This window comes from Sturnus vulgaris, chromosome 5 (genome assembly GCF_052056855.1).
Source record: "Sturnus vulgaris isolate bStuVul1 chromosome 5, bStuVul1.hap1, whole genome shotgun sequence".
Lineage (NCBI taxonomy): Eukaryota > Metazoa > Chordata > Aves > Passeriformes > Sturnidae > Sturnus > Sturnus vulgaris.
The window spans coordinates 11,992,425-12,019,822 of NC_142247.1; the positions used below are offsets into that span (position 1 = coordinate 11,992,425).

At 39.9% G+C, this 27,398-nt stretch overlaps 1 protein-coding gene across 1 annotated transcript in view; it reads right to left on the reverse strand.

The window, feature by feature from the left end:
• Positions 1 to 10,411: 10,411 nt before the first annotated feature.
• The window catches only part of LOC148223559 (uncharacterized), a 97,703-nt gene continuing 80,716 nt past the window's right edge, over positions 10,412 to 27,398 (reverse strand). The window contains exons 3-4 of the mRNA XM_088166138.1: positions 13,119 to 13,162; positions 10,412 to 11,530 (exon numbers count right to left, since the gene is read on the reverse strand). Coding sequence (XP_088022264.1) covers positions 11,487 to 11,530; positions 13,119 to 13,162 — 88 coding nt within the window. The 3' untranslated portion in view covers positions 10,412 to 11,486. The remainder of the gene's footprint in view (positions 11,531 to 13,118; positions 13,163 to 27,398) is intronic.

The window sequence follows — 27,398 nt, forward strand, 5'->3', positions numbered from 1 at the left end:
ACACCTAACTCAGTTGCATGTCAGGTAAATACAAGTCAGCTAAACACAACAAGTGCAAATCTCCCTTCTAAGGAAAAATAATTTATATATGAAATTCATATGGCTGGCAATCCCCTCACTGCATTTCCCACATATTTCTATGCCACACTTTTATTTACTCATTCTCAGTCTGTGGTTGCACGGTCTCACAGGTCAGCTCTAAGTGTCAAAGCTGGTGCTAATGTGGTGACAGCAGGAAGGGCATGGAGGGGTTAGGCTGACCTAGACCTTGATACAAGGAAAGAAACAATTTTTCTCTTGTGTCTCACCAGTTTCCTACCCTGAGTTCATCTCCAGGCCCTCATATGCCATCGCACCCTTCCAGCTTCCACTCCAGCAGCTTTCAGCTCCTGCACACAATCCAGCTGAGTGCCACAGAAAAGTGCACTGGGACAGGAGAACCATGGTCACAATTAAACCCACTTCTGTTTGGTTTGGTATTGTTAAGTGTACAAAATATCCCCTTCTTACAGGGGGAAACTGGTGTGAAACACAGCACAATAATATTGGCAAGGGAGATACTACATATATGTGTCCTGAAATAGAGAATAGAAAGGGGTGCATTAAAGGCAATAAGAGCAAAACTTTTTTCTGATCTTTCACATATTTGACAGGAGGAAAATATGGGTCCCTTGCAGGGATACAAGTTCTATTTGTCAACTGAATTGGTCTTTTCAGTTTCTGAATATGCCTTAGTCAGAGTAAGAGGTAAATGGAGATGAGGCTTCCCAACAGCTGACTCCAACAGTCCCTACCCTCCATCACAGGACACTCCTGGCAGTGATCAGCCTTTGCAAACTCTAGTTCCTGGGCACACTGCTTGGTTTCGGGCTCCAGTTGGTGAGGAAAGGCAAAGAACACAGCATAAAAAGGTGATCCTGGGATCAGCCAACATGCATGGCAGCGAGCTGCCACTGCCACATCCCAAGAGGCTGTCGGCTCCTGGGACATGGAGGAGGAGGGAGGACAAGCTGCCCTGGGATAAGGGCCTCTCCTGGCACAGGGATAACCTCCCTGGGAAGGTGAAGCTTAGTGGGCTGTTGGCAGTATCAGGACGTGTAAATACTTGTCAAATTCCCTGCCATTTCTTGATGTCTACAAATTGCATAATGACACAAGGAAAATGGCCATTTGTTCTAATACTGAGATATCCCATGTATCCTACCTCTTCAGAGTTTATTGCAGGGGTCTGAACACAGCCATCAGCCCCGAAGCAGAGCTATCAGGTGCTGAAAAACACAAGGGGAGAGATTTACAAGAATAAGATCAGTGCTGGGGGAAAGAAAAAAATAAAGTGAACAAGTAGAGGAAAACTAAAGCACAAGGTAAGAAAATCCCATGTCCTTTTTCTGCCTTAAAATAAAGCAATTCTCTAAGGCTTACCTTTTCTCTCTAGAAAACTGCAAACTCTAAACAACCTAATCCATGGAGTTATTCACACTGCACACACCTAATTAAAGGATTTGTCATCATCCAAAATTACTGCGATATGTCAGTGGTCTGCTTGCTCCTCCTCTGTGGCACTGAAATCTCAATATGCAACTTCTGCATTTTCCCTTCATTATTCAAAACCAATTCCACAAAACTAAACCAAACCCAGAAATCCACCTATCGATCATGGCTGCAACCGCCAAAAAATCTACTGCAGTCCAGGACACCCAAGGGCATGCATCCAAGCTGTGCCTGCAACTTTGGCTTTCGCTTAGGAGTGATCCAAGGGGTTTAGGAGCTGGTGGAAACCACACCAATAAAAGCACAAAGTAACGTAACAGCTGCGTTTCTGACATTAGCGTTTGTATAAATACAGCATCTTTCACACTAGGTCAGAAAACAGTGTGTATTTTTATAAAAATAAATCTGTTTTCTACAGCAAGCAAACCATTAGAGACTCTTCAGTTTGTATGCTTCTCACCTCCTTAAAATTCCAGAAACAATGGAAGAGCACATGCGGATGTACACACACACACACACACACACACACACACACACATCAATTAGAAGAAAAATGTCAAGAAATGATTAATGTGGTATATCTGATACACTATGAAAGAATTATTCACTTTAAAGAATAAAACAATTGCCAAAAAGAAAGCTATTTTGAGTGCATCCACTACCACAACACTCAACACGGTTTGAAAGAAAAAGATAAATTGTTTTTATTCTAAAATAAGAATATAGTTACAATGTAGCTTAGATGCTTTGTTGTTGTTCTGTTTTCAGAGCTAGTTACAAAGCTCCCCATAGGCTACATCACATCCATGATTATGAAGATACTTAAAATCCCAGAAAGAGACTTATCAAATTACCCTCTGATAACACTGAATGCTTTACAGACAGATCACTATCCATCTGCATCCAGAACGCAATGCTAAAGGAAATAATTAATGAATGAAAGAGCTATTTTGTCACATGCAAAGTGTTTTATGCCTTGCAAATTGTTGGGAAAAAATAGGTAAATCCTCCACCCCCCAACCCTGTTGTAACTCTAATATGATTGAATACAGTTGCTAAAACCATACTATTTTTGTATCCAAGAGTCATAACTGAGATGCTTTTAAGTATGAAGCACATGAGCAAGTTAGAAAAAATATTTGATTCAGATAAAAGACTGCAGCTAAAAACTTGGAAATTGCATTTCCTGGCATCTTTGTCCATATCCAAACCTTAGCAGTCCCTGGAGGTGGTGGGATTCAGCCTACGCTTTCACTGGGTGAATGGTCCTCACCCAATCACTGTATTAAATATTTATTTGTCCATTTTGAAGCTAAGACTCACATTAGATTTCACAGTATGACTACATTTGCAGTCAGGTTATCATTGCTGCTTTACTAAATATTAAAGCCATAGAGCAGTATGTCTCTAACTGTGGAAAACATTCTTAATAAATTAACCATGGTTGCATTTTAAAAATTATTTTACGAGTGGTAAAATATTTTGCTTAATAAAACAGTCAAAACTGACTGAAATATTTATTTACTAAAACACACCAAACTGCTTTTTTTAAAAGTAAAAAAACCCCTCCAACCAAATTATGACATGCTCTCCTCAGACTAATTTCCCGCAACTAACAATTTTATGCTGTTTGCACCACATCAGTAGTTGTGTAAGCTGAAAAGGAGGTTCATAAATAAATATTTTTTTCGGTGCTTACCAGTACTCTAACTATGGAGTATTTTTCAATTATTCCAGACTATCTTTCCCTTAATACTTTATGTGATTTTTTTAAATGTTTTTTTTTTTAGGACTGGCTTCTCCCCCAAAAGGTTTAATATTTTGTAAACATTTCCATGTAAAGCATGCTTTCACTCTCTGCATGTGTCTTACTCAAGATGGCATTTAAAATAACGTTCTCAACTGGATTTCCAAGGGTCATATGCAACTTGGCAAGGCGGAGACAATGAACTGATTATACCTTTGCGTTTGGTTTGGGGCGATTGTTTGCAGCCAGTGCAGCTGAAGAGTTAAAGCCATGTGCTGAATTTAAATCCATAAACATGAACGATGGTGCCAACTTGGCAGCAAATCCTGCATTCAAAAGGATCGGGGCTCCCTGGCTGCCCCAATGGAGGCAGCAGGAGGAGGGGGAACTGCTGCCTCCCCAAGCTGCACATGTGACACCCCCAAACAGCCCCTACCTTGCAGAAAGACTCTTTACAACAGAACAAGAAAGGTCACAGTTTGCATTTCAATGAGCATATTAAAAGGAGATCTGGCATTATTTTATTCCTTCATAAGAAAATTCTCAAATCTCAAGCTACAGCTATAAAGATAAGTGGTTTTTGTAACCGAGTTAACATCAGTCCAACTCAAGCGCAGCTTACGGGTTTCAGGGTAATGGGCTACAGTGAGCCAGCCTGGAAATGAGATGTCAGCTCCCAGCAAAACTGCAATAGTATCCTGCACAATGCGTTCAGACACACCATTTAAAATTCAAAATGCAGCTTGGAAGGAATCGAATTACAGCGGATAAATCTATATTTCATTTTAAGAACTGCAAAAGGCCATACCTTCTCTAAAACTAGAGGATGAAAAAGAAAGCTAAGGAAATGCTTTCTTTTTAAGTATGTTTTTTAAGCTTTGATTGCAAACTCTCAAAAGATCAGGCTGTTGGTGATACTTCAAAGTTTTCAGGAGATATCTTTATGAGTGTACATTAAAGCTATATGAACGGCTTTCAATTTTCTGAATCCTAAAAGATGCCAACCCTTTGTCAATCTGTACACAAATGAAGGTCTCCACACCATCTCTGCATCTAACTAACCAGGAAACATTTCAGGATGTAACCAAACGTACCTAAATAGAAACAGAAAGCAAAAAGAGCACCCAAACCCAAACCAGAAGGGAGATTAAGCTAATGCAATGTTTTCAGTTAAAGGACAAATGTCATCTTTTATTCAGTTGGAGTCTTTTTCACAGAAGAGAAAAACCCGGCAGCACTCCAGTGCAGTGGTGAGCAGTGCCCTCTCACTGCCTCCAGACGCACGGACATTTGATTTGCTGCTGATTAGTGTGGGCAAAAGAGGGGGGGAAAGCTGGCATCAAGTCATATCCTCCATCTTAGTCCCAGCTGGTACCAAGCTCCGAAGAAACAAAGCGACTTCAGACTGTGCGATCATATATTCATGACCAAGAAGAAATATAAAAACCAGCACGTTTGAATTCCTGACAACCATAGAAGAATAGTGCATTGGCATGTTGAATTTTTCCAGCCAGCCTTTGCTGACCTATAAACCTTTGTGACTGGAACAAATGCAAATAGAGCTGACTTGCCTCCCAAACTACTGAAGGGTATTCAAGCCGAGTTGTGTCTAACAGGCTAACAATAACCCACTGTCCCACCCATGCAAAACACACAGTCTGGGAAAAACAGCTTTAGAAAAGCACTTGACGGAGACATAAAGTGCAGACTATGCCAGAAAAAGAAGAGACATCTTTCTTTTTTTATACTTCACCTAAAATTCCACAATATAAAACAATATGGAGTAAAATTATCTAATTATTAAAAGAACAGTGCGCAGTTTTAAAAACAGACTGGAAATTGGCAGCTGAAAAAATCAGGGACTGCACTGTCTGAAGTCCCATTGGCTTCAGCCACAAAATTTCATGCCCTGAAAGCAAACTTAGAGTAAATTAAAAACCTAAAAAATGGCTGTATGCTAACCAATTGCAGACTAGCACTGAACTACACTACCCTTCAGGAAAAGTGTATTCAGAGTAAAATGTCTGCTTGACTGCAAACATTCATGGATATTTCTCTTTAAATGATCACTATTCCTGTGTTTTTACTCAGTGAAGGGAGATAACTGATTGTATTGACTATTGCAGCTTCCATACAGGCCCAAAAAAAGCTTCAGTTGAGGAAGATCCAACTCATACAGTAACTCAACAAAATCTTTTCCAATTAGAGAAAGGAAAAAAGGCACCACTGCAGGGCATTTACTCAGTGAAAAACAAATAATTTCTCTTCATGAGGGAGCTAAAACATGGAAGTGGGTGGCTCTTTTCCCAAGTATTTGCATGCCCTTGCTATCCTTGTATTTGACTGAGTACAGGTCAGTGACTGAATGGGACCAAGCAGCCTTCCCTTGGTCCACCTTCACCAGAGGCCAGTTAAAGCAGCCTAAGTCCCTGTGCAGATAGAAAGGCTTGAACAAGAGCAGGGAATGCAGTGGGAATATGGTGCTACCTCAATGCTCCTGCTGTGTTAGGCAGAGCCACTAGGGATGGAGCCTAGCCCTAGGCTTCAGCCTGAGCACTTGCACCTTTATCAGATAAATTTGTATGTCTAATTTATCCTCCCTTAACTCGGGTATTCATCCATCTAATTCCCTGAAGCTGTGGATGTAAGCAGTGAAGAAAAAGGGGCACCTCATGGTGAGCACTCAGATCACCAGCTGACTGTGCTGGAAGCCTGGGTTAAGCAAATTCGTGATCTGGAACTGAGATTTAGTCCCCAGATCTCACCTTCCTAAAGCAGAAAGAAACCAGGTCAGAGCATCAGTCCTACAAGCAGCTGCCATTAGTCCTTTTGTATTCAGCAAACTACTTGCGTGTCTAAAATTGATTGTGTGCAAATGCTTGGATTCTGAGCATGACAGATACATTTTTGAAACTTTTTCAACATCTGGCTTTTAAGAACAGAGTGTTAAGGAAAGCTGAGAAGATTTGTCTCAAGTTTCCATTAAAGTGCATATGACATACAACCATTTCATAAACATTCCCCCATTGCCTCATAAAAAAAAAGCAGAGGCATTGGCAGCCAGAATAGCTTAAAAGATACCACAAAAAGAGAAGCTCACATTTCCATCACCTGGGAGAAAAAGGTAAGGCAGAACCCTTGTAAGAGGCTACTGAATTTGTACAGGAAGAGGGAAGTCTCTTCTGGACTGACAAAGGTCAATGCTTGTACACACCGGGAGGTTTAAAGCAAAGTCCTCATGTGGAATCACTTCAGAATCACTGACAAACATGCAGTGACAAATGCAAAAGATGTCCAAGATAAGTAATGTATCTGTGGGGAATCTCTATCAATGAACTTAAAAACCTGTCATTTTGGCATGTTCCTTATGAAAGGAGATCCATATCCCCAACTCTCTTGGACATCCAGGAGATCTGGGCTTGCAACAGCCCACAAGGTATTTAGGCCGGAATGCGTCCCATGAGTAGCAGCTGCCTCTGTTAGGAACCGAGTGTGACTTGCCTTTTGAGCTGGTTGTGCAGCCAGAAGAACAAGAAACAATGATAGGAGTTGTCTTCTGAGGTGAGAGAAGGCATTCTCCACCTCTAGAGTCATTACAAGAGGATCCTTGATATCCCTGATGACCTCAAAAGACAAGATGTAACATGCAGAGGCTGAAGCTTTCAATTCATAGTTTTATTTATAAAGCAAAAACACATTCCAAAAATAAATTAAATTCCACTACGTTGAAATTGAAAATGGTGAAACAAAGCATGTATTTCATTGAAACTCACTGATGGTCATCTCTCATAAATTTTGTATCCTCTACTTGTATTTTGTTTTTAAATACTTTTTCAGTGGCATTGGTATTGATCCTAATTTGTCTGGGTTTGCAGCATTTATAGGCATTGTGGGGATAAGGCCTGTAGAAAGGCAAATATGAGAATATGAAAGGCCTGCTCTTCCTTTGGTTTTTCTCAACCTGTGTTTGCTAAAGGTGTTAGTGTTGCAGTCTCAGCAATATTCTGCCATGTGATGAAATCAAGGATGAAGAATTAAGCCAAATTACCATTACTCTAGCTGAGAAACAACTGATAGTTCTTCAAAAAACATAAAGAAGTATAAAAAGTCTCCTTTACATTTAATGTAATGCAGCAAATTTATTCTGTGAACAAAAAGGAGTTTACCTCTGAAGTGTACATTAAAATGCACGGATTTTATGGACTTGCTTTAAGGTGAAAAACAACTACACTTTTTCTTTTTTTAAAATCTTTTCCTGCTACAGTTCCAAGAACTTGAAGGGTCACATGAATTTCAAAAGCATTAACTTATCTAAAACTTTCATCTTATCCTTGCAAACTTTTGAAATATGAAAGCAAGCAAGGCCCAGCTGAAAGGTGAGCTCCCAGCTGTGGCACTGCTCCAGTACAGGGCTGCAGGATGTATCACACGTTTGTTAGAGGCCTTTTGGAAATGCACAGGCTCTGTTTATTCAAACCAATCAAATCTGACACAGAAAAACCTGCCTCAGTCTCTCTTGGGTCATTGCATTGCTCAGTGCACCTCCTGGCTCTCAGTTCACATCACCTCCTCCATCTAGTCATTCACAGGACTGTTTGCTGTGGGGTAGAACACATTTTCCCCAAGGCCTGCTCCACTGGACAGCTCCATGACTGATTACAAGTAAAGCTAATGAAGTAGTGGTAGACACCATGTCCTTGTTTTTCACGTCCTTGCTCTTTTTTGAAAAGCACTGAAAATTCTTATTAATGACAAATGCAGACATGACAAAGCCATTTAGTCTTTCATGACCAGTGACCAACCTGTGGGACCACAGGGGTAATGAACAGCCAGCCAGAAGAGCATGAACTTATGTGACACTTCACGTGTGTGTCATGTCTTACATGAAGCTAGAGTGGGGTAAAAAAAAGGCCTTCACAGCATTTTCTTGAAACAGCAGAATTTTTCAGTCATCCCTTTTGCCCTTCTGCAAGAATAATACCCGAGTAGGTGTTTTGGTCAATTGAACTTTAAATTCAGACTAAATGGCCTTTTCAGTCCAAGGGTCTCTTGATTAAGTTTCTTCATATGAGATTGGGAAATCATCAACAGTAGAGGTTGGATGCATTTCAGAAAGGTATTAATCAGAATGCTTTGAGTGCTATGAAAACCTCAACAAGCTAGGAAGGCCACAGATGAAACAAATGCAAACCCAGCACTAGCATAGGACACTCACATAGGGAGCTTTACACATACTGTAAGCTCAAGAATGAACTCAGAAAACCACCTTTTAGGTCGACTGTCCTGAAACTCTTGGCCAGTGGTTTATTTTTAACAAGCTGTTGCTGTTTTTGAATCCCAAAGGCAGCACAGATTTTCCACCCATGGCTGTATGAAGATGGCCTAGGGTTTCCTTCTGCCACTCCCTACTGCAGCGCTCTCAAAGTTGAAACTGGGCCCATAATCACAAGACCAGCAGAGGTGGCTGCTTTCCTCAGCAGTACTTCATTTTAGAAATGCTAAAGGACAGAGGCTTGAAAGAGAACGTTTCTGGAGAATTACACTTGCTGTCGGCAAGGCAAGCCAAAGTTGATTTGGGCTAATAAGCCAAACGGTTATCAGAGGAACAGATCAAAATCATATACCTATGGACACCTCTTTTACTAACTCACAGCTACAACACCACCACTGTGTCTTGGTTATACACAATCAAACAGCCCTAAGACTTTAATTCAATTCCTGCCCTTGATACAAATTAGGGGGGTAAAAAATTTTTTTACACTTCTGATCAGATCATCAAAATTTATACCTTTGGTAGTTCTAACATGTTGTAGTAAAAATCTTGGCTTTGACTTCTTTCTGTTCTGCATTTTATGCAACCTCTGTGGCTTTTGCTGTGTCACAGTGTTTTCTTTGAAGAAAAGTTAAATTGGTTAATTTTTTAGTTTAGTTTATTGCACTAATTTCCAGGAAAGTATTTTCTCAGTTGCATTTACTAATATTTTTCTAAGAACATATTTGTTCTTTATAGTATTATACACAGCGTTTTCCTTGGGCCATTTGTTCTTATTTTGTAAGGAAAAGGGGACAATATAAATCTTTGGAGAAATGAATTGCTGCATCTCCCGAGGACAACAGTACAGCTCATTCTTATCTCCAACCCAACAGCACGGGCAACAGCATAGAAATCCTGCACTGCTTCCATCAGATCACAGGTGATCTAAAGCATCTTCCTCCAGACTGCACTTTGTTCTGTGCCAAATATAACATAGCAACCTTCATTAGCCAACCCAAAGGTCAATTTTGGAAAAGGTGCTGCCATACAGACTTGTGAGTCCAGGAGTCAGGATTCTCACCCAGACCCATTACAGTAAGGTACCTATGTTTACCTATTCATGCTACACCGGTGCCACCAGTTCCTACTTGAATCACATGACAGTGGGAGAGCAGATACTAAATTGGTTTATACTGAGAAAGCTAATGGATTTTGAGGAATATCGTGTTGTCCTATTATAGGGGCATTGGTTCCAGTTTTGCTGTTGGCTTCAATGAAAGTAGGATCCAGCCTCTTAATTCTGGTGTCTGCTGTAAATCATGAATTATATATCAGAGGTTTAGGAACTTGAAAACAATGTTAAGAGATTTGCACAAGTTAGCATGAGACTCACTTGTGTGTGACTAGGGAGACAAGTATTTTTGATTATTCATCCAAGTAATTGAAGATGTCTCTTGTGTTCTGATGCTTTCTCCAATATTCCCATAAATTTATGACTGAGGTAAAAAACTCTTATCTTTAGAAACATGGTCAAACCCCGTGTAAGCAGCACACTATCTGTCACAGCACAAAGTGGGAAGCACACAAGGTTGTATGCTGAGCTGTACAAAAGGGTTGCCTGGCCAAACCATTTGGAATGGATCATTAGGAAGTCTCCAAACACTGCACTGAACAGTCAAGCAACACAATCCCCCTGATTGTTCTGCACGGGGCAGTGTGAGCCTGCCTGTGAGGTGGGGGCAGTTCCCACGCCTGCCCTGGGCTGTGCTAAATCACCTCCATCCTTCCATGTCCCCGAGCTTGGGCTCTGTCACCGTGTGCTCAGGACACCCTGATAGTGGGAGGAGAGGGAGGCATGCATTTCATATGCCTAACTGCCCTGGCAGAGGTGGCTATTAATAAAATTCTGGAAATCAGCCTCACTTTTAAGAGAAGCATTTTCACTTCCAGGCTGTTCACTCACAGATGGCAATATAGAATAAATTTAAATTATTTTTTCTGAGATTGTGGCAGATCACACTAGAAACAACTGAAATCAGGAGAAAAGTAAAAGAAAAGTAAAATACTGACTCAAATTAAATCCCCAAATAAATACATGGAGTTATGTCCTTCCTTATTCCAAGAATCAATTTATTTCATTATTGCTAACACTGGGAAGGGCACAAAATATACACACATACTCCACACAACCTTCTTGATTGTTTTATATTCAGATTTTGAGACATTCATACTTTTATTTAGTCCCAAAATGAATCTACCTACCTAGCTGTTTTTTTTTGAGGAAACTAAAATATTGGTATGCCCTTGCTGTAGATAATCTTCTGGATGGTTTCCACTGCTGACTTCTTCTATGCGCCTCTTAACATTTCTGTACAGTTCACTCAGACCATTTAAAAAAAGACATCAGCTAAACTGAGAACTACAGTGATGATCAGAGAACTTCTGCAACAAATACTCCAGTACCCTCAAAAACTACAGGAGTCTCAAAAATCATTCTACATTGATATGAACACGTTTTCTTCAACAACTTTCTGTTGTGAAAAGTTTATTCATCCTTTCCTTGCTTATTTTTTGCGTAACACAATAGCAACAGAGCTTTGCTTTCTCTCTGTGGCCTGATTATCTTAGTCCACTTCTCCATTCTGCTTTTTACAGGGTGATTTCATGCTACTACATTTATGCTTTCTTATGTTTTCATTTCTAGCACAAATCTATGAAACACATAGATATATGAGAATTCATTGTCATGCTTCAGAAGCACCGTAACAGGCTTTGGAGGAGACTTTGAGTTTCTATATCTGAGCCGTTTGCATCTAGATATTGAGCCCATGTGTGCTGGAATGAGGTTTCTAGACATAATTCTTCTCACCTATCCAGACCATGTATCAGGCACCTAGATAACAACAGCTTAATAGTGAAAGAACACAGAAAAAAAAATCCTGTTCATTCTGAAGGGGTGTTTAAAATAAACCACTACAGTATTCAACCCTTCCTTCATTCATAGCAGGTCCTTGTGTTAGAATGCTCATGGTAGTGATCTGAGGGAAAGAAAGATGAGTAACTTTACCTCATATGAGAAAATAACAATATGTGTGTCACAGGGCAAATACAATTTCATTGTATTCTACTCAAGAATTACAGGTTCAATCTGAAGGCATTGTGGTAGCCCTATATTATACAAACACACATACACATACATATAAACAAAATAAGCTACTTGTGAGCTTCATTCTTTGGTCTAAATTTCAAGATGAAAATAAACAACACAAAGGAAGTAAATGTCTAACATCCTTCTACAGTGTAATTTCTTACAGCAAATCCCAGCATTAATTTATGCTAGAAATATTTCTATCTGCCCTTTTTTTGAAACATGGAATGCACTTTATTATATCAATGCTCTTTTTGTCAGGCCACACTCCCTTGGGTAGGAGGGGCTGTTTCCCAACACAACAGGCAACTCAAGAATTTGGAGCTCTACGCTCTTAAGTGGAGTAGACATTGCCAAGCCCTTTAGGGTCACATTTTTCGAAGGAGATCATCTTTCTTAGTCAGGGCCTGCTTTGCAAAGCACCCAGCTCTCACAGACACAGAATGGCCAAAGTCCTAAAACACTGAGCTTCTGGGTGTTGATCTGCTTTGCAACTCTCACTCCAGCTCCAGTTTTGAATACTACAGATACTGAGCTCTTGTTTTTTCGGCCTTAGCATACAAACACCATCAAATTTCAGAAAGCTGTAATGTAGGTGAGAGCAAACCCTGTGGGACTAAACACTCTGGTGGAAAAAAACTGCGGAAGTGAGCCCTTGGTGAGCTGGAGTGTCAAGAGCCCAGCTGTTACCATCAGATGCGAAGGCATCCTGATTTATTTACAGAACATAATATATCACAGTGAAAGACACAGACCAATGTGCTACACAAACTGTGTTTGTAGTGGCAGAAATTATTTACCAGTTTTGTAAAATCCTCCAAGGACAACTTCTGCCTTTCCTAATGCAGAGGGGAATACAGAGTTAACTATAACACCAGCTGCCTTAGCCATGTATTTCTTTGCAATTATTACTCTCATGCTACGGAATTACAGTACTTTTTTGGTAAGTCAAAAAGCAGATTTAAAAGATCTGTATTAATCTGTGACTTCTGTTACAGTTTTGATAAGCAGCCACAACAAACACCAACACTATACTTAAGTAACATGCATTAAGGGATTTACCAGACTGTCCTTGGAACTTAATGAAATTTGGTTTTACTTGGAGAAGAAACCTCACAACTCAAGCAGTTGTAACATTTAAAATGCTTTGTAAAAGACACCTCAAATTCCAAAACTATTTGATGCATGGTGAGTTATTCAGTACTTATATGGAATTTCTGTTCTGGTCAATAAGAAACCATAAGAAAATGTAGGTAGTACAAGTACTCATGGGGTCTTGGGAAGACAAAGATGTAGTCTTATGAGAAAAGACAAGTTTTTCATATTTATTCCTCTGAAATTGTCTCTTGGAAAATAATTCAGATACAAACCAAAAGGTATCAAAATTCATTTAGCACAGTATATGTAGACCAGTGTTTACATCTCAATATTTGTATTCTGATACTGAAGTTGAGCAGCCACTTCTTAAATATTCTTACCTGAGTCTCCCTTTGCCTCGCTTACACGTCTTGGGTTTTTCCCCCTGTTTTAAAATACAGACATCTGAGTAAGGGGGAAAACATTGTATCACATTATCGTTAATGAAACATTAGTTTGACGAAAGTTTGCTAAATAAAATGACAAGATTGTTACTTCTCCAGGGGCAGTTCCATTCCTACAGACCATCCTCCTCCTGTCCTCATGCCATGTGACTGGAATTCCAAGGTCGAGAGACTTCAGACTATTTTATTGTCTGAACTTTGGGATAGCTTCCTGTGCATTTCTAAAGAGTTCCATAGGCCAAAATTCTCTGCTATACAGCACAATAAAAGCTGCTACAAGACAGCCTGAGAAGCTGTTATAAGACACAAGAGAAACTTTCTCATTCCTGCTGCCTTAGTATAAAACTCCACAGACTTCTTAGACTTCTTAGGCATTTAGGAAAACAATCGCCCTCTGCACTGCATTGTCATCCATATATCAGTTATTCATTTTTATCCCTCTATTTTCAATTAAGTGAGTAAAAAAACTGCCTTCATGACAAATGTTATGCCTATTTATAATCCCATGTATTTGTAAATCTTTTTCATTGCTCTTTGTGCTTAAGAATGGAAGAGTTGTAATTTGTACACCAAGTTCTACCTGCACACTAAATGTCCTGGAGAATTCACACAGAATGGAGATGCTGTGGTAGAACAGCTTAATCTCTACCCTGTTGACCATGAGACCTTGAAACTGTAAAGCCCAAAACAATAGAGATCATCAGAACTGAACGCCAATAAAACAGCAACACCACACTTGACATCACTGTATCTTCTGCATATACACTGAAAATACCATGAGCTTTGATACTGCTCCTCTCTTACACTGTGTTAAGTCCTTCTCCAAAACCTCAGAGGTGAAAGGAAAACAGAAACAATATATTAAAAAATTGCTAGCTATAACCCAGTATAGCTTCTGTTAATGTGCAAAACTCATCATTTGAATACTGTTCTCTGAACTGTAACTGGTAACAGGTGCCATGTGCCCCAAAAACTGGTACATTTTCCTCTCCAGCAGGAGACTTGTTTCATGCAGAACTTACAACATGCCACTGCATCACTGACTGTTGTGGACTCCCGGGCATTGGGCCAAAATAGTTTGGGGGAGAAATTCCACATTTGCAAAGGGGGGAAAAAATGAAATAGTTCCCTGATAGAGACAGAGATGTATGTGTGTTTTGTTAAGAGTAGCTTTAAGCTACAAAAAGAGATTATGAGAGTTCTATCAGAGATTATGTATTGATGAACCAGCTACACAGTCCATGGCCAATTATGGTTTATTTATCGATATTGGTGGGCATACATATACATGAGGACACTACATGCCCACACCTCAGAATGAACTGGCATTGCAGAACTACTGAAAAAAACAGGATGATCCTGTTACTATGGCTCAGGAAATACGTGTTCCCTTCTCCTGCCAGTGAATCCTTGCCTTGGGGACAAAGCCTGATAATATTCACTGAGTGTTACTTCTAAGGGCCTTAGCCAGACATCACCAAATTGTATTTCTTAATTAACTCCTACCATCTCCATGTCCACACCATCTATTACCACAAGTGAGCTGGTCAGCCAAACCTGATGAGTTTCTTCTCCCATTCATGTATAAGGAAGCTTCAGGCAAAATCATGACCACTAGGGAATACCATGGGAATTTGCCATAATCACTTCAATCAATGACAAAACTCAGACGAGTACTGAAGGGGAAAAAAGATGGAAAAGTTTTAAAGCTGTGATCATCCTTTTTTTTGTTTATGCAGTACATAGCACAATAAAATAATACCTCCTTATCAGTATGACAAATAGAGAAATAGCTCTAAAATCCCTTCTGGACTAAGATGGAAAGTTCTGCTTCTGCACATTAGGCTGTACTATTGTGGGAGTAGCAAAACCAGAATACATGGAACAAGAAGAATGGTTTTGTTTCCAATTTTTATTTAGAAATGTTTTAATTAGAAAAATGGAAGGGATAGTTTTAAGAATAATTTTAATTATAATTTCCTAAATGTCCATGAAGCGCTATTATTCTGACATCTTGTTTTCAAAGGCAATCTAACAAGTGGTGTCACAGGTGATATAATTAAATTAATTATCAGTACCATCAGGGATGATAGTATTCTCTTAAGATAGGCAGATCTTATTGTGCCAATACTCACTGCAAATGGGTCTCTGAAAAAACACCTCTGGCTCCCAATATCTCTGGCTCCCAATATCTCTGGCTCCCAACACTCTGTGAAGCTGATCAAAATCTTATATTATTTTGATTTTCCAACAGTTACACTCTTTGACTCCACTGTGAGACTGGAAACGTTTACATAATAAAACAGAGAATGAGAAAAAGCAGCCCGAATGTACTGATTCCTGCCCATGTTGTGTGGCTATCACAACAGCGTGTTCCTAGTACTTAGGCTCTTAGAAGAGCAGGAAACAGCCTTAAGTGGGGCCTAAAGGGTCTGAACACACATCTGAGATATTGTTCCAGTCAGAAAATGCAGTCCTTTGACGTTGAAATGCAAGGAAATAGCTATGTTCTATGCAAAACAGGGGGTGAGGGAGAAAAAGCTGACAAAATACTCAAATTGAGTAAAATGACAAATATATTTGCTGTGTTCTCTCTGCTCCACATATGCTTAGAACCACCTACTGAAACAGAGTAGACCTCTCTGTCATGGAAGAGAAGAAAGAGCCAGAAAGGACCAATGAAATCAGTTACAGAAAGAATCACAAAAGATTTCAGGTGAAATCAAATTTTAAAATATAAAAAATATATAGTTACCTAATTCAAATCTACCTTCTCATAAACTTTCTTACTTCCTGTGAGGAAGAACAACAATCTCATCTGTGCCTTCCTGCCTCATGTGTGTAACATGCTTCCACTCAGCTTGCTTTACTTATGGGAGATATCAGACCACGTGAAAAGCAAATGCTGGGATTTCCTGACTTGCCTGATATTGTGGTAAATTGTTCTCCAGTCCTAATCAAATTTAAAAACATTTCCTAATACTGAAAAAATATGTTGAGCCTTCTTGATTATCACCACAACAGAAGTCATGTTCTGGACAGGGTATGTGCCAAAGACATATATAAAGTTGGAAAAAAGGACCTCATCTAATACATTCTTTAGTTTAAAAATATCACTAAAAACATATTTTGTCAAAGTACTATAGAATATACTTTAAAAATGGCAATAAAAATAATTTGCCTTAGGTGAAAGCTCTTACGTGGTTACTGTTCATTAACTTCAGTTTAATAAGTGTTCCCACAAGAAAGGCTGTGCTGGGCTGGATCTGCCCAAGTTTGGCACAGAATACTGTACTAAAGAATTTAAAGATGGCAAGTGTAGAAACACCAAATAAAAAGTTTGTATTTGGGACTCTGGCTGAATAATAATAAAATATTAATAATAAATACAGTTTCTGTGAGCCAGGAGCACCCTTTAAGAGTATGATTTTGTCCAACATATTTTAATAGTATGCTGTGGGAGGAGCTAAGAAAAGGGAAGATAATGATTGGGAGGTGAAGGAACAGGAGGGAGGAAATGTTTAAGCCAGTCCTCTTCTGGCAGCTATTACACAAGGGCAGCAAGCAGGCGGGTGTGTCTGCAGAGCTCAGTGTTTCGGTGCACATGTGAAAGGGCAGTTGTGTCATGCACTGCTGTCACTTCTGACTGAGTGGTCTAACACCTGGCCCATGATTCAAAAACAGTTGAATGTCCTACAGAGAATATAGAGATTTTTTCAAATATATGCTAAAGCAAATTGTCACATCTCAACCTTTTGCTCAGAAAGATGTATTTTGTCAAATGGGCCAGAAAAGTCTATTTATGATGTTTGCTCCATGACCCTAATGTTAAATAGGAGTTCTGTTTGTGCAGTACTCCAAACATGCCATATTTCAAATATAGGCATGCATCACTTGGGAGCCTCGGTCATTCAGGCCAGGTAGGGGCAGGTGCAGACACTGCAGGTGAGAGCTACTTCTTTGCTCTGCTCCCAGGTGGGAGCAGCACCTCTGCTGCTCAGCAAGCATGCTCCTTATTGCCACTGTGCTGCCTGTTGTCAGACTCCCAGAGGGAACCTAGAAAACTTTGTAAAGTGCTGCCTCACAGCTAGTCTGTCAAAGATGAATCCTGTTCAACAGTACCCTGTTTGCACAGAATGCAAGCAGGTTCAAACAGTTATTATTAAAAAAAATCCAATGTATCTACAAATTTGATTTCCCTCTTAGCTGAAACATAAGACATTCAAATTAAAAGGTCATGAGCTCCTCTTCATATCACTTTTCCAGAACAGAAGAGAAATGAAATGGCCTCAGGCTTTGGCCAGAAGGGAGCAACAGAAGGGGGAAAGAAATTTATCTGTTCAAATACACCATTTATCATGCTATAATTAAATACAGCTCAGGAATTTCCCCAGAGTTGTACAGGGAGGACCAGAGTGCTTGTGATGGACATTGAGGATTCACAGCCACAGTACTGTATCTTTTTATCAGCTCAGCATTCCCTAAAGAGGCCACTAAATTAACTCCCAGGTGCTGACAACGACTGTTGCTTCACCCCAGTTTGCACAAACTTGCTCTGTCCCACCTAATGGTCTCAGTCTATAACATTATCTGTGCTCTGCCCTGGACTTCTCAGTCATTTAAGTTGTCCTCAAGCTGCTTATTGCCTAAGTTTTGATCTTTATGAAACATGGAGAAAATATTCTCTGTCACAAAGACGTGTGAATGCAGTAAATGACCAGTCTGTAACCCCTCCATGCTCAGGGCATTCCAATTGCAAAGACTCTGCTGGATTAAACCAGCAGCTCAACAGTTCTGCTCTCAAGAAAGAAGGGAGGCAGCAGTAACAGGCAAGATCCAAGCCTCTGCAATTATTCTCTTCTTTCCAGTTTGTAGGAAAAGAAGAGAGAGATTGGCTTCTAACAGTCACGGAGACATTTTCATAAAGAGACAGATTAATAGTAGTCTCTCCAGTAAATGCCACCAGGGAAGTTGGGAGCTGTGGCTGCTGCAAACCCCATGTATTCTCTGACTCTTCTCCTCAAGCTGTCCACACTAAATTCCACTGGCTTACGTGTGCCTGGACTTTTTTCATGTGCCAGCTGGTATTTACCCCCTGTGTGATACACTGTAGATAAACTGACACAGACTATGTCCTTTCCTCAGTTTCACACAGATTACAGACAATTAGTGCAAATACACAAAAAAAATCATGCTATGCAAGTGATGTTCCTCTTCTTTAAGCTCTGCATTTCTACTCTCTACAGTTCTCTCTTCTAGAAGAGGACTGTAATAAAAATGATAAATAAGTAAATAAAACCATAGAAGGGGTTCAAAAATATTTCTTTCAGTAGTTGGTATATTTATTCAATAGTCTGATTCTAATAAGCCTTTTTACATAATGAACTGGGATGTAATTTCAATTTCTGTCTCCATAATATTGTGTTTCCATACTTCAGGTTAAATTTCTCTTGAGCTTAATTGGAGTCTTTGCTTAGCAAGAAAGTGGGGATTGGCCAAAGTCCTGAGTGCTAGGAACTGCAGTATGCAGTGACCTCCAGCTCTGCTGCAGCACCTCATTCTTACTGCCCTGTGCAATCTTCTCCTCCCTTTAGCAGGAATGTTTTTAAACTTGAGCTCTTCATTTCCAGTTCCAGTGTCGAGGGACTAAATTTGAAAGAGCTTTGGCCTTCATTAGCAAATCATCAGTACTAACAAAACCACAAGCAACAAAAAAAGCACATCAGCATGCTTTTCAACACCAGCACTGGCTGACGTCTCCTCCTTCCCTGAGCTTTTTGTGTTTTGGGGGATTTTTTGTTGTTGGTTCTTTAATCACTGAAACTAGACTATTGAGCTTTGAGAAGGAAAAGAGAGCCAGTCCTTTCATTTTATAATTAGTGGAAATTCAGTAGGAGCATTAACAGCTGTGTCTTTCAAAGACGCGCTCAGCATCATCTATGCACGAGTTAGAGCACAGACTGGGGAGAAATAGTAGCAACAACGTCTCACATCCACACTGGTGACATCGGTTCTGACTAAGGGACAGCCCCAGCTTGTCGTTTGGACAGGCTAATGGCTTTGTTTGGCTCTTTGCGAGAACATAACTTTTCATTTTTTACTTTCTGATTAACAATGTGGAGGAGAGAACGCATGAGAGAAGCAGACAGAAAGACAGACAGAGTGTCCCACATGATGAGATCAATTAGGCAATCATTTTGGACATGTTCAGACAAAGAAGGTGGTCTCCTTGGAAACTGCAATCACATGCACACACACTCAGAATAACTTCTCCCACATTCTATTCTCTGCTCGGTACAACAAACTTGGATGTAAGCTCCGAGGGACAATCGCACATCCAGTGTTGACAGACTTGTCAGCATTTCCAATGCCACAGAACAGGCCCCCTGCTCTCCTCACCCACAAATTTACCAAAGACTCAAGTATTAAAAAGCGAATCAGGAGGGTGACAAGGAGGGGCTAGGCTGAGCTACCAATGTTTAAAGACAAAAATTACAACATTTTGGAAAGAAAAATGATATAAAAATACCTCTTAAAATTTTGAAAGGCTTCAGAAAACTCTCAAACATCAAATCAAACAGTCGGAGAAAGTTACATGTCTGAAATGAAATAGTATGCTTATGACTGGGACAAAGAAAAAACCCAGATACTTAATAATTTCTTTTTTAACTTGAAAAATAAAGGAGAAAACTTATAGCCACATGCTCAAAAAAATTTCTGCAGACCCCACCGTTCTTATTTAGCAAAGTATTTTACTACTGAGACAAAGAAAACTTCACCCCTTCTGCAAGAGATGTAATCTTTAATGTTTTGAGCAGTAAAGTCAGACATTACAAAAATGGGCCTTAATTCTTGTACTGACAAAAGGTGGCCATTTGAAACAGAGGAGAGCAGAATTAAAGTATTTTTTTCAAGAAAGTACAATTATATAAGGTTAGACTCCTCCCAAACACAAAGTTTATGCGTCTTCTGTAACATTATTAAACAACCTTCGTCGTACTAATTTCTTTGTATTAAAACTCTCACTAGAGTGTAATACATCCCAATTAATATGAAAGGGACATGGTACAGGGTACGGAGACCAAACACAAGCTGGCACACAATTTAATGTAACAATAGGTGAAATATCTGCCATTGTAATACAGCTTCAATTAACCTCAAAATGAACTTCACTTTTTCAGGCAAGAAGACAAAATTTTGTAATTATAAGCTTTAAAACCAAGCAGTGCCAACATAAGCAGTGAGAGAGCCAACTGACCCTGGAAGAAATCATTTACCAGAGCTCCTGTTTCACCCTGTACAAAAGTTCCATATTGGAACTCCCTGGAACTCCTATGAGACAAACTTGGAAATTAATGCAAAATAAGATGGTCTGACACACACATAGGACTGCAACTACCAGTAGAGACCAAACCTGCCTGAGTAGCTCTGAACTCATCAGCTCATTGTAAATACTGGGACTAACAATGAAGGAAGATGACTTAGTCCCACACTCGGAACCAGTTATTACTCTGGTAGGGACACTCCTTTTCTAAATGGACCTCCAGATGCCAAACTAAGTTTTTCCTTTGCTATCTGAAAGCAGATGCAAATTTCAGCAGAATAAATTATCACAAATATTTAAAAATTACAAAATTAAGAGAAAACGGAACCAAATTGAAATTTTGAGCTAAAGCTATGCTTTACAATCTGTAGGTCTAATGGAAAGGTTTACATAGAATTCTCTCCCCATTTTGCTTCCCAAGGGAAGCATTAAAAAGGATGGAGCACACTTTTCCTCTGCGGTTACTGCGCTGCAAGAGAGAGAAAGGACAGTAACACACACGGAGCTCTTTAGGGAAAAAAGGCCAACTTTATTGTATGGACAACCCGTATTTAAAGTGTGTTATGTGCAGCTAGGACAGGACAGGAGTTCATTGGACAATTGGGGAAAACATCCTTAGGACAGCACCTCAGGATGTATCCCACGGGAAAGACACCAGGTGTTAATCTTTATTATGAATTCTATTCTGTTTTTCACCATGTTATCACCCTGGGAGTCTTCCTCCCTAACTGAAGCTGTAGTCAGCTTGTCAGCCTGGGCATGGACCTGAGAGTCAGGAGAAATCCAGGCCTGAAAAGGATTTCCAAGCTGTAATTCCCTAGCTCTCTAAATGTGTGTCCACAATCCTCTCCTTCTGCAGAATAGCTTTTTGCAAAAGGCACGTATTATAATTTCTTTCTGAACCTTAGCCCAAGACTCCTTGTGAGCACAGTTTTCTTGCAAGAAACTACATCAAACTGCAAAAGCTCTACTTCTCTACAGATTCAGCTTCATGACTTCACCTGCTGAGTTTTGCAACTACAACGCATCCTGCCTCTAAACTGCAAGGGAACAGGATTAAGAGCTGAATTCTTAAGTTCATAAAACTACAAAGAAAGCATTTTCATCCAAGTAAAAAAGGCCAAAGGTCCAGGGTTCCTACTGACTGCAGCAGGAGCCTTTTGGGCTTCTGTGATTCCCCTGTCCCTGAACCAGCCTTTGCCTATGACATCACAGTGCACGTCATCTGTAATCTCAGAATTAGTACAGGGCATTGCTGTGTAAGGATACACTGAAGGAGATTCTTGGACCAGTTTTACATAGCCAGCTTTGCCAGCACAAGATAAAATTGCTTGGTGCATCTTGCAAATTAGAGCTCTGTGTGCTTTTAATAATGAAAATCTCAGAAGGTGAACTACTATTTTCAAAATTCATAATCGTAGGCATTTTATTCTTTTGCCCTGATTTCACAGAAACATTTTTCATATAGAATGGTGGAAATAAAATCTAAAAATTACAGCACTCCCTTAAATCTCTCCAGTGCAGTCGGTCACGTGGAGGATTTGAGTTTTGCACAAGGGTGACCCACCCATTTCAGAGATGCCTTAATTCAATCTGCTGCTCAGATCAGAAGTGCTCACAGATGAGTCACAGATGTACTGAGGGCATTTTCAGCATTCTGCTTGGCAATTCCTGCCTTACATGAATCCAGGAGGGGAACATTTTGAGTCTCAGTCTTTGTGCAGGGAAGATCCAAAGTGAAAGCATGCATCTCCACATCAGGGGCTGATGCAGCCCCATGGAAGCTTTCTCTTCCATCACCTCTTAGATGAAAAGCTGGGCTACCAGGCTTCTTTACACTTCCCATTCTCCTCTAAATGGCTGACTCACAGAGATGGAAATATGACATGGACACTGTGGTGGGATCACTGGTTTTTCTTAATCACAGACATGTGGAGAAAAGTGAAAAGGGTTTAGCAGTCTGTTGGTGTTGCCAAAGAGTCAATCCAAGGCTTTCTTGGACAACCCTCCTAGAGCTTGTGATGAGTCTGTGATGAGTCACCTGGACATGGTTCACTCCTATCCTTTAGGACAAGCCTGCTAAGAATTTAGCAGCACTGGCCCAGGTAACCTGAGCAGGTTGTTTTCTGCTACGTTCATTTTCTTGGACAGCAAAAATCAAGGGTATCCTGATTTTTGTGTTGCTTCCCAGACAAGGAAAATTGAAGATGCCTAATTCTGGATTGCTGAGATTGTGTTCACTGAAGGCAATGGGAAAAAACCCCAAATTGCACGTTTCAATGAGCACTGGATCAGGCAAAGAGACCTTCTAAAGTGGCATATCAAACCAGAAATATATGAGGGGCAATTTTTCTTGTAAAAAAGATGAGCTGAGAGTTAAATGACATACTGTCAGTTTTTAGTTACAGAAAGTCACTTAACAATGCACTTGAACAGATAAAGAGAGGGAAGTTGAATTCCACAAGAGGTGTTCTCCTTTCCTTTTAAAGACAGAGAAGAAAATACACCTAAAATTAAGGAAAGCGCATCTGAACTAAACCAAAGTTCTATACACATTACTAAATTTTAGAATCATCACAGCAATCTCACACACAAAACATGCTGGTATTTTCCAGTCTACATTGGCAAAAGAGCACTTTTTGCTACATTTTTCCATTTAAAATATTTTAAAAAAAGAATTTCTAAATTTAGAAATACATAAAGTTACTAAAAGATGCAGATTTTGAAAACGAAGAACAAGTTAAAATATACAAATCAGGAGAGCAATTCAGAGAGGGAGGAAGAGAGGAAGGGAAGGATGCTCTTTGGCCTCATTATAAGACAGGATCCATTTTTCTCCCCTTTGAGAAAGTTGCTGAAGCTTTGCCCAAGGCGTGGATTTGTGTTGAACATGCCCTGTGGTGTAGTAACAGGCTCCAGGTTTAAACCCTCTGCCATATGAACCTCTTTGTTACAGCATTCTTGGTAAGCTTGTGTATTACACAACAACTCAGGAGGTTTCATGCAACATCTCCCCAGCACAGAGAAAGAATGATAAAGTAGAATTCCTTTCCAGCTGTGTACAGCTGTGCACATTTCAACCAGTTATTACAGAATCAAAGTATAACTGAGTTTGGAAGGGACCCCAGGAGGTCTCAACTCCCACCTCCTGTTTAATGCAGGGACAGTTATTAGTTTAGACGAGGTTGCCCACGGCTTCATCTGGGTAGGTCTTGAAATCCTTCAAATGTGGGGATTCCACAATCACTCTGAACAATCTATTCCATTGCTTGCTTGATTGAATTCATGAAAGATTTCTTCCTTACATCCAGTCTGAACCTCTTGTTTCAATTTATGTTCATTGTCTCTGTATCCTGTCATTTTTCACTGCTGGGACTCCCATCATCTCAATAACCTCCCTTGGAAACTGGAAGGCTGTTATTAAATCCCCCTTTCTTTCAAAGCTTTCTCTTGTCTGGGGTTAACAGAACCAGCTTCCTCAGCCTCCCTTCCTAAAAAAGCTGTAGCCCCCTGACCACTGTGGTGGCTCTTCGCTGAACACTCTACAGTTTATCAATGCCTTTCTCATACTGAAGGGTCCTAAATGCCTGGAACTCTCTAGATGAGAGAACTGTATGTAAGAGGAACAATCTCCTGCCTCAGCCTCCTGACTGTGCTCCTGTCAGTGCAGTCTGTGTCACAGCAGCCCAGGACGCTGCTGGCCATCGTCACTGCCAGGGCACAGGGCTGGCTCCCGCTCAGCTCTCTGCCAACACCCTGGGGCTGTCCCTGCACAGCTGCTCCCCAGCCTACACCAGTGTAGGAGGATTCTTCCCTCCCAAGCACATGACATTGTATTTATTATTACAGAATTTTGTAGGGTTCCTGCTGGCCCATCCCTCCATCCTACCTAGGTCCCTCTGAGCAGCAACTCTGTCCTCAGGTCTAACAGTTGATGTCTCCAATTTATCATGAGACGCCTCTATCACCTCCTCCAGGGCACTGCTGAAAGTGTCACACAGGACAAAAAAAAAATCTGTAGTGTTCCCCTTGCCATAGACCTCAGCTAGAGGATGAGACATTCGTTAATTACAACCCTCTAAGCCAGACCAGCCAACCACTAATTATGCATTTATTTGTCCACCCATCCAAATTCTAAATTGGACACAAGAATATTTGTAGACCTTGTCCAAAAGGTCTTGCTGAAGTTAAGATAAATGACATCTACTGCTCTCCCTCATCCACAGCCTCATCCAGCTGTTTTATCCTGGAAAGCAATGAATATAACCTTGGTAAATCCATACTGATTGTTTCCAGCCATCATTTCCTCCCTCCAAGTGGTGTCTTTATGTTTATTATTTACTCAGTGGCCATATGCACAAGTTGGGTGTATGCAGAAGGTACCAGCCCAGGCTTTGTCACTGAACCACCACAGAGGCTGCATCACAAAATACTTTCAAGCAGAGGCTGCTCACATGCACTGTGCAAAGCTCTGATGCTCTGCATTTGCCACGACATTCAGCCCCAGCCACAAAGGAGACTGTGTGCCTGTATGGACAGATGTGTACATAAAGATAAACCAGCCAGTTGCTTTTCACCCTCACTTGTCAAAATTCAGTGTTCACTCATGAGCCTTTCATACTGCAGTCAATTCTGCTTACCTGAGGTATTTTAAAGATAATACTGCACTAAATCTAATTGAATCTAATTGGGGGGGGGGGGGGGGGAAATTAAGACAAAGAACCCATTTCCTATTGCTTCCAAAACACTAAATATTAACTGAGTCTAACATGTATATACTAAGGACTACAATACACACTGCATCTCTGAGGAAAATATTCCATTATACAGGTTAACAATGTTAGCCACCAATGTGAATGTGGTGGTGCTGCTACAGAATTACTGATGAATAATTAAATCTCTCAAAACTAAAATGCATGGCAACAAAATGTATGTGCTTTTAGAATGATTTCTATATAAAATCATGCATTTATTTTATCCAAATTAATTTCTACAGCCCTTTTCCACAAAGGGATATTGCCTGAGATGAAAAGTAACATTCAACCTTCATTTAGCAAGGCTAATACCTGCATGCTCTTGAGACTGAATTCTTATTTCTGCTGGTAGGTGCTGTATAAATTTGTAATAGAGACCATCTGATAAGCATTTTCCAAGACTGCTTCTTCCATGTGAACAGAAATAAATTCTCAGCATCTGGATGTCATGGCATGAAGATGGTAATTGAAACCCTTGCTCAGTACAGTGAATTATCTAGAGGCAGCACAACATAAGAAATTTTCAGCAGAAGCCTGAAATTCCACAGGCTCCTGCAGCACATCTGACCAGGATAAAAGCTGCTGCCAGAAAGGACAAACTGACCATACCACGGGCAATGCAGTATAAAGCCAGAGAAAGCTGACTTTACTAAACACACAAAGTTTTCCAAATGACTGACACTATCAGTAGACTCCAAGTTGCCTTTTTTTCTAGTTTAAATTTATAAAATAACTTTGTCTGAAGTTGACTTCTTACTGCTGTAAGTGGAATTTAATAAAACTCTTGTTTTAAAAAAAGCTTCTGGAAAAACAGGGTGTATACAGAAGTATGTACTGCTATCTCTCGTTTAGATTCTGTAGTAACTTTTTCAGTCGTCATAAACCTCCTTTATGTTATGTATCAACCGTGCACTATTTTTTTAAGTGGAAAGGCAATCCAAAATTTTACACTCAAATCACAGCCACTGATCACAATGCAGCCACTGTCTCCAGTATATTTTAAAATAAGGTTATACATAGGAGAAAAGGAAGATAAGGTAGAAAGCTAGAATTAGGTTCATGTCAGTCTTTTGTAGGTTTGCAGCATCAAAATTAATTAACCTTTACCTGTTTATAAATAATTGCTTTACTCTAACTGGAATTTAAAATGGGACTTCAAGACAATTCACTCTCAGATATGGTTTCCTTCAAGTCAGACAAAGTTATACTTAGAAAAATGTGTACTATTTAAATGTATTATCAGAAGTCCTCCACTGCTGTACTCTAGGTGTGTTTACATTCCCAACACAAAAATTTGCTATAGGAAGATCTGGAAACAAACTACATAAGACAGTATTATCTATCTATCAATTTAAGATAGTTTTTTAACACTACTATTTGACAAGAATGCCTTTGCAAAGCTTGATTGTTAACAGACTCCAGGAAAAAAAATATTTCATAAATAATATCAAACATTTCAATTTGTAAGTGCTGAAAACATGTGTTTACTGTCTGAGAAATTTCCAAATGGGAAAGGAAAACAGGAAATAAAAGTATCTGATTGATAAAGAATGGAGGGATTTAGGTAATTTTTTAAAGAATAGTTCAAACTTACTAAGAACAAACCCAGTTTAATAGAAGCCCTTCTATTTTCATAAAATCAGATAATTTCAACCACCTGGATTTTTCCTACACACACCCACCCACACACACCCACACACACTCCCCCCCACACACCCACGCACACACACCATTCCAATGTGGAGAAAGTCTGTGAGATCCGAAATTGCTCAAGTATGTCCATAGACAGCCCCTCTGATGAAAATTTCACAGAAAACTGCAGTAACATCTCCCAGCCTCTGCTGAGAATAAGGGAGACAACTTAAACCAGAGTGCAAGAGATCAGCTTACAAAGAGCCTATTCTACTGAAGTTTGCTGTGCATCACAGAGCACTCTTCATGTCCAAAGTTTAGTGCTGCAGCCAAGGGTTTATTGCAGACAACAGTTCTGAAGTCAAACATTGCTTAAACTCCTCTAATTGTAGGCACAACTCCTATTTGCAGAACTAGTCATGAGTAACTAGCATTTTTACTCCTTTCAAAAGCCAAAAGTAATCTGGTCAGGAGATGGTCATGGGCAAAACAGGCAAGTGAAAGGCA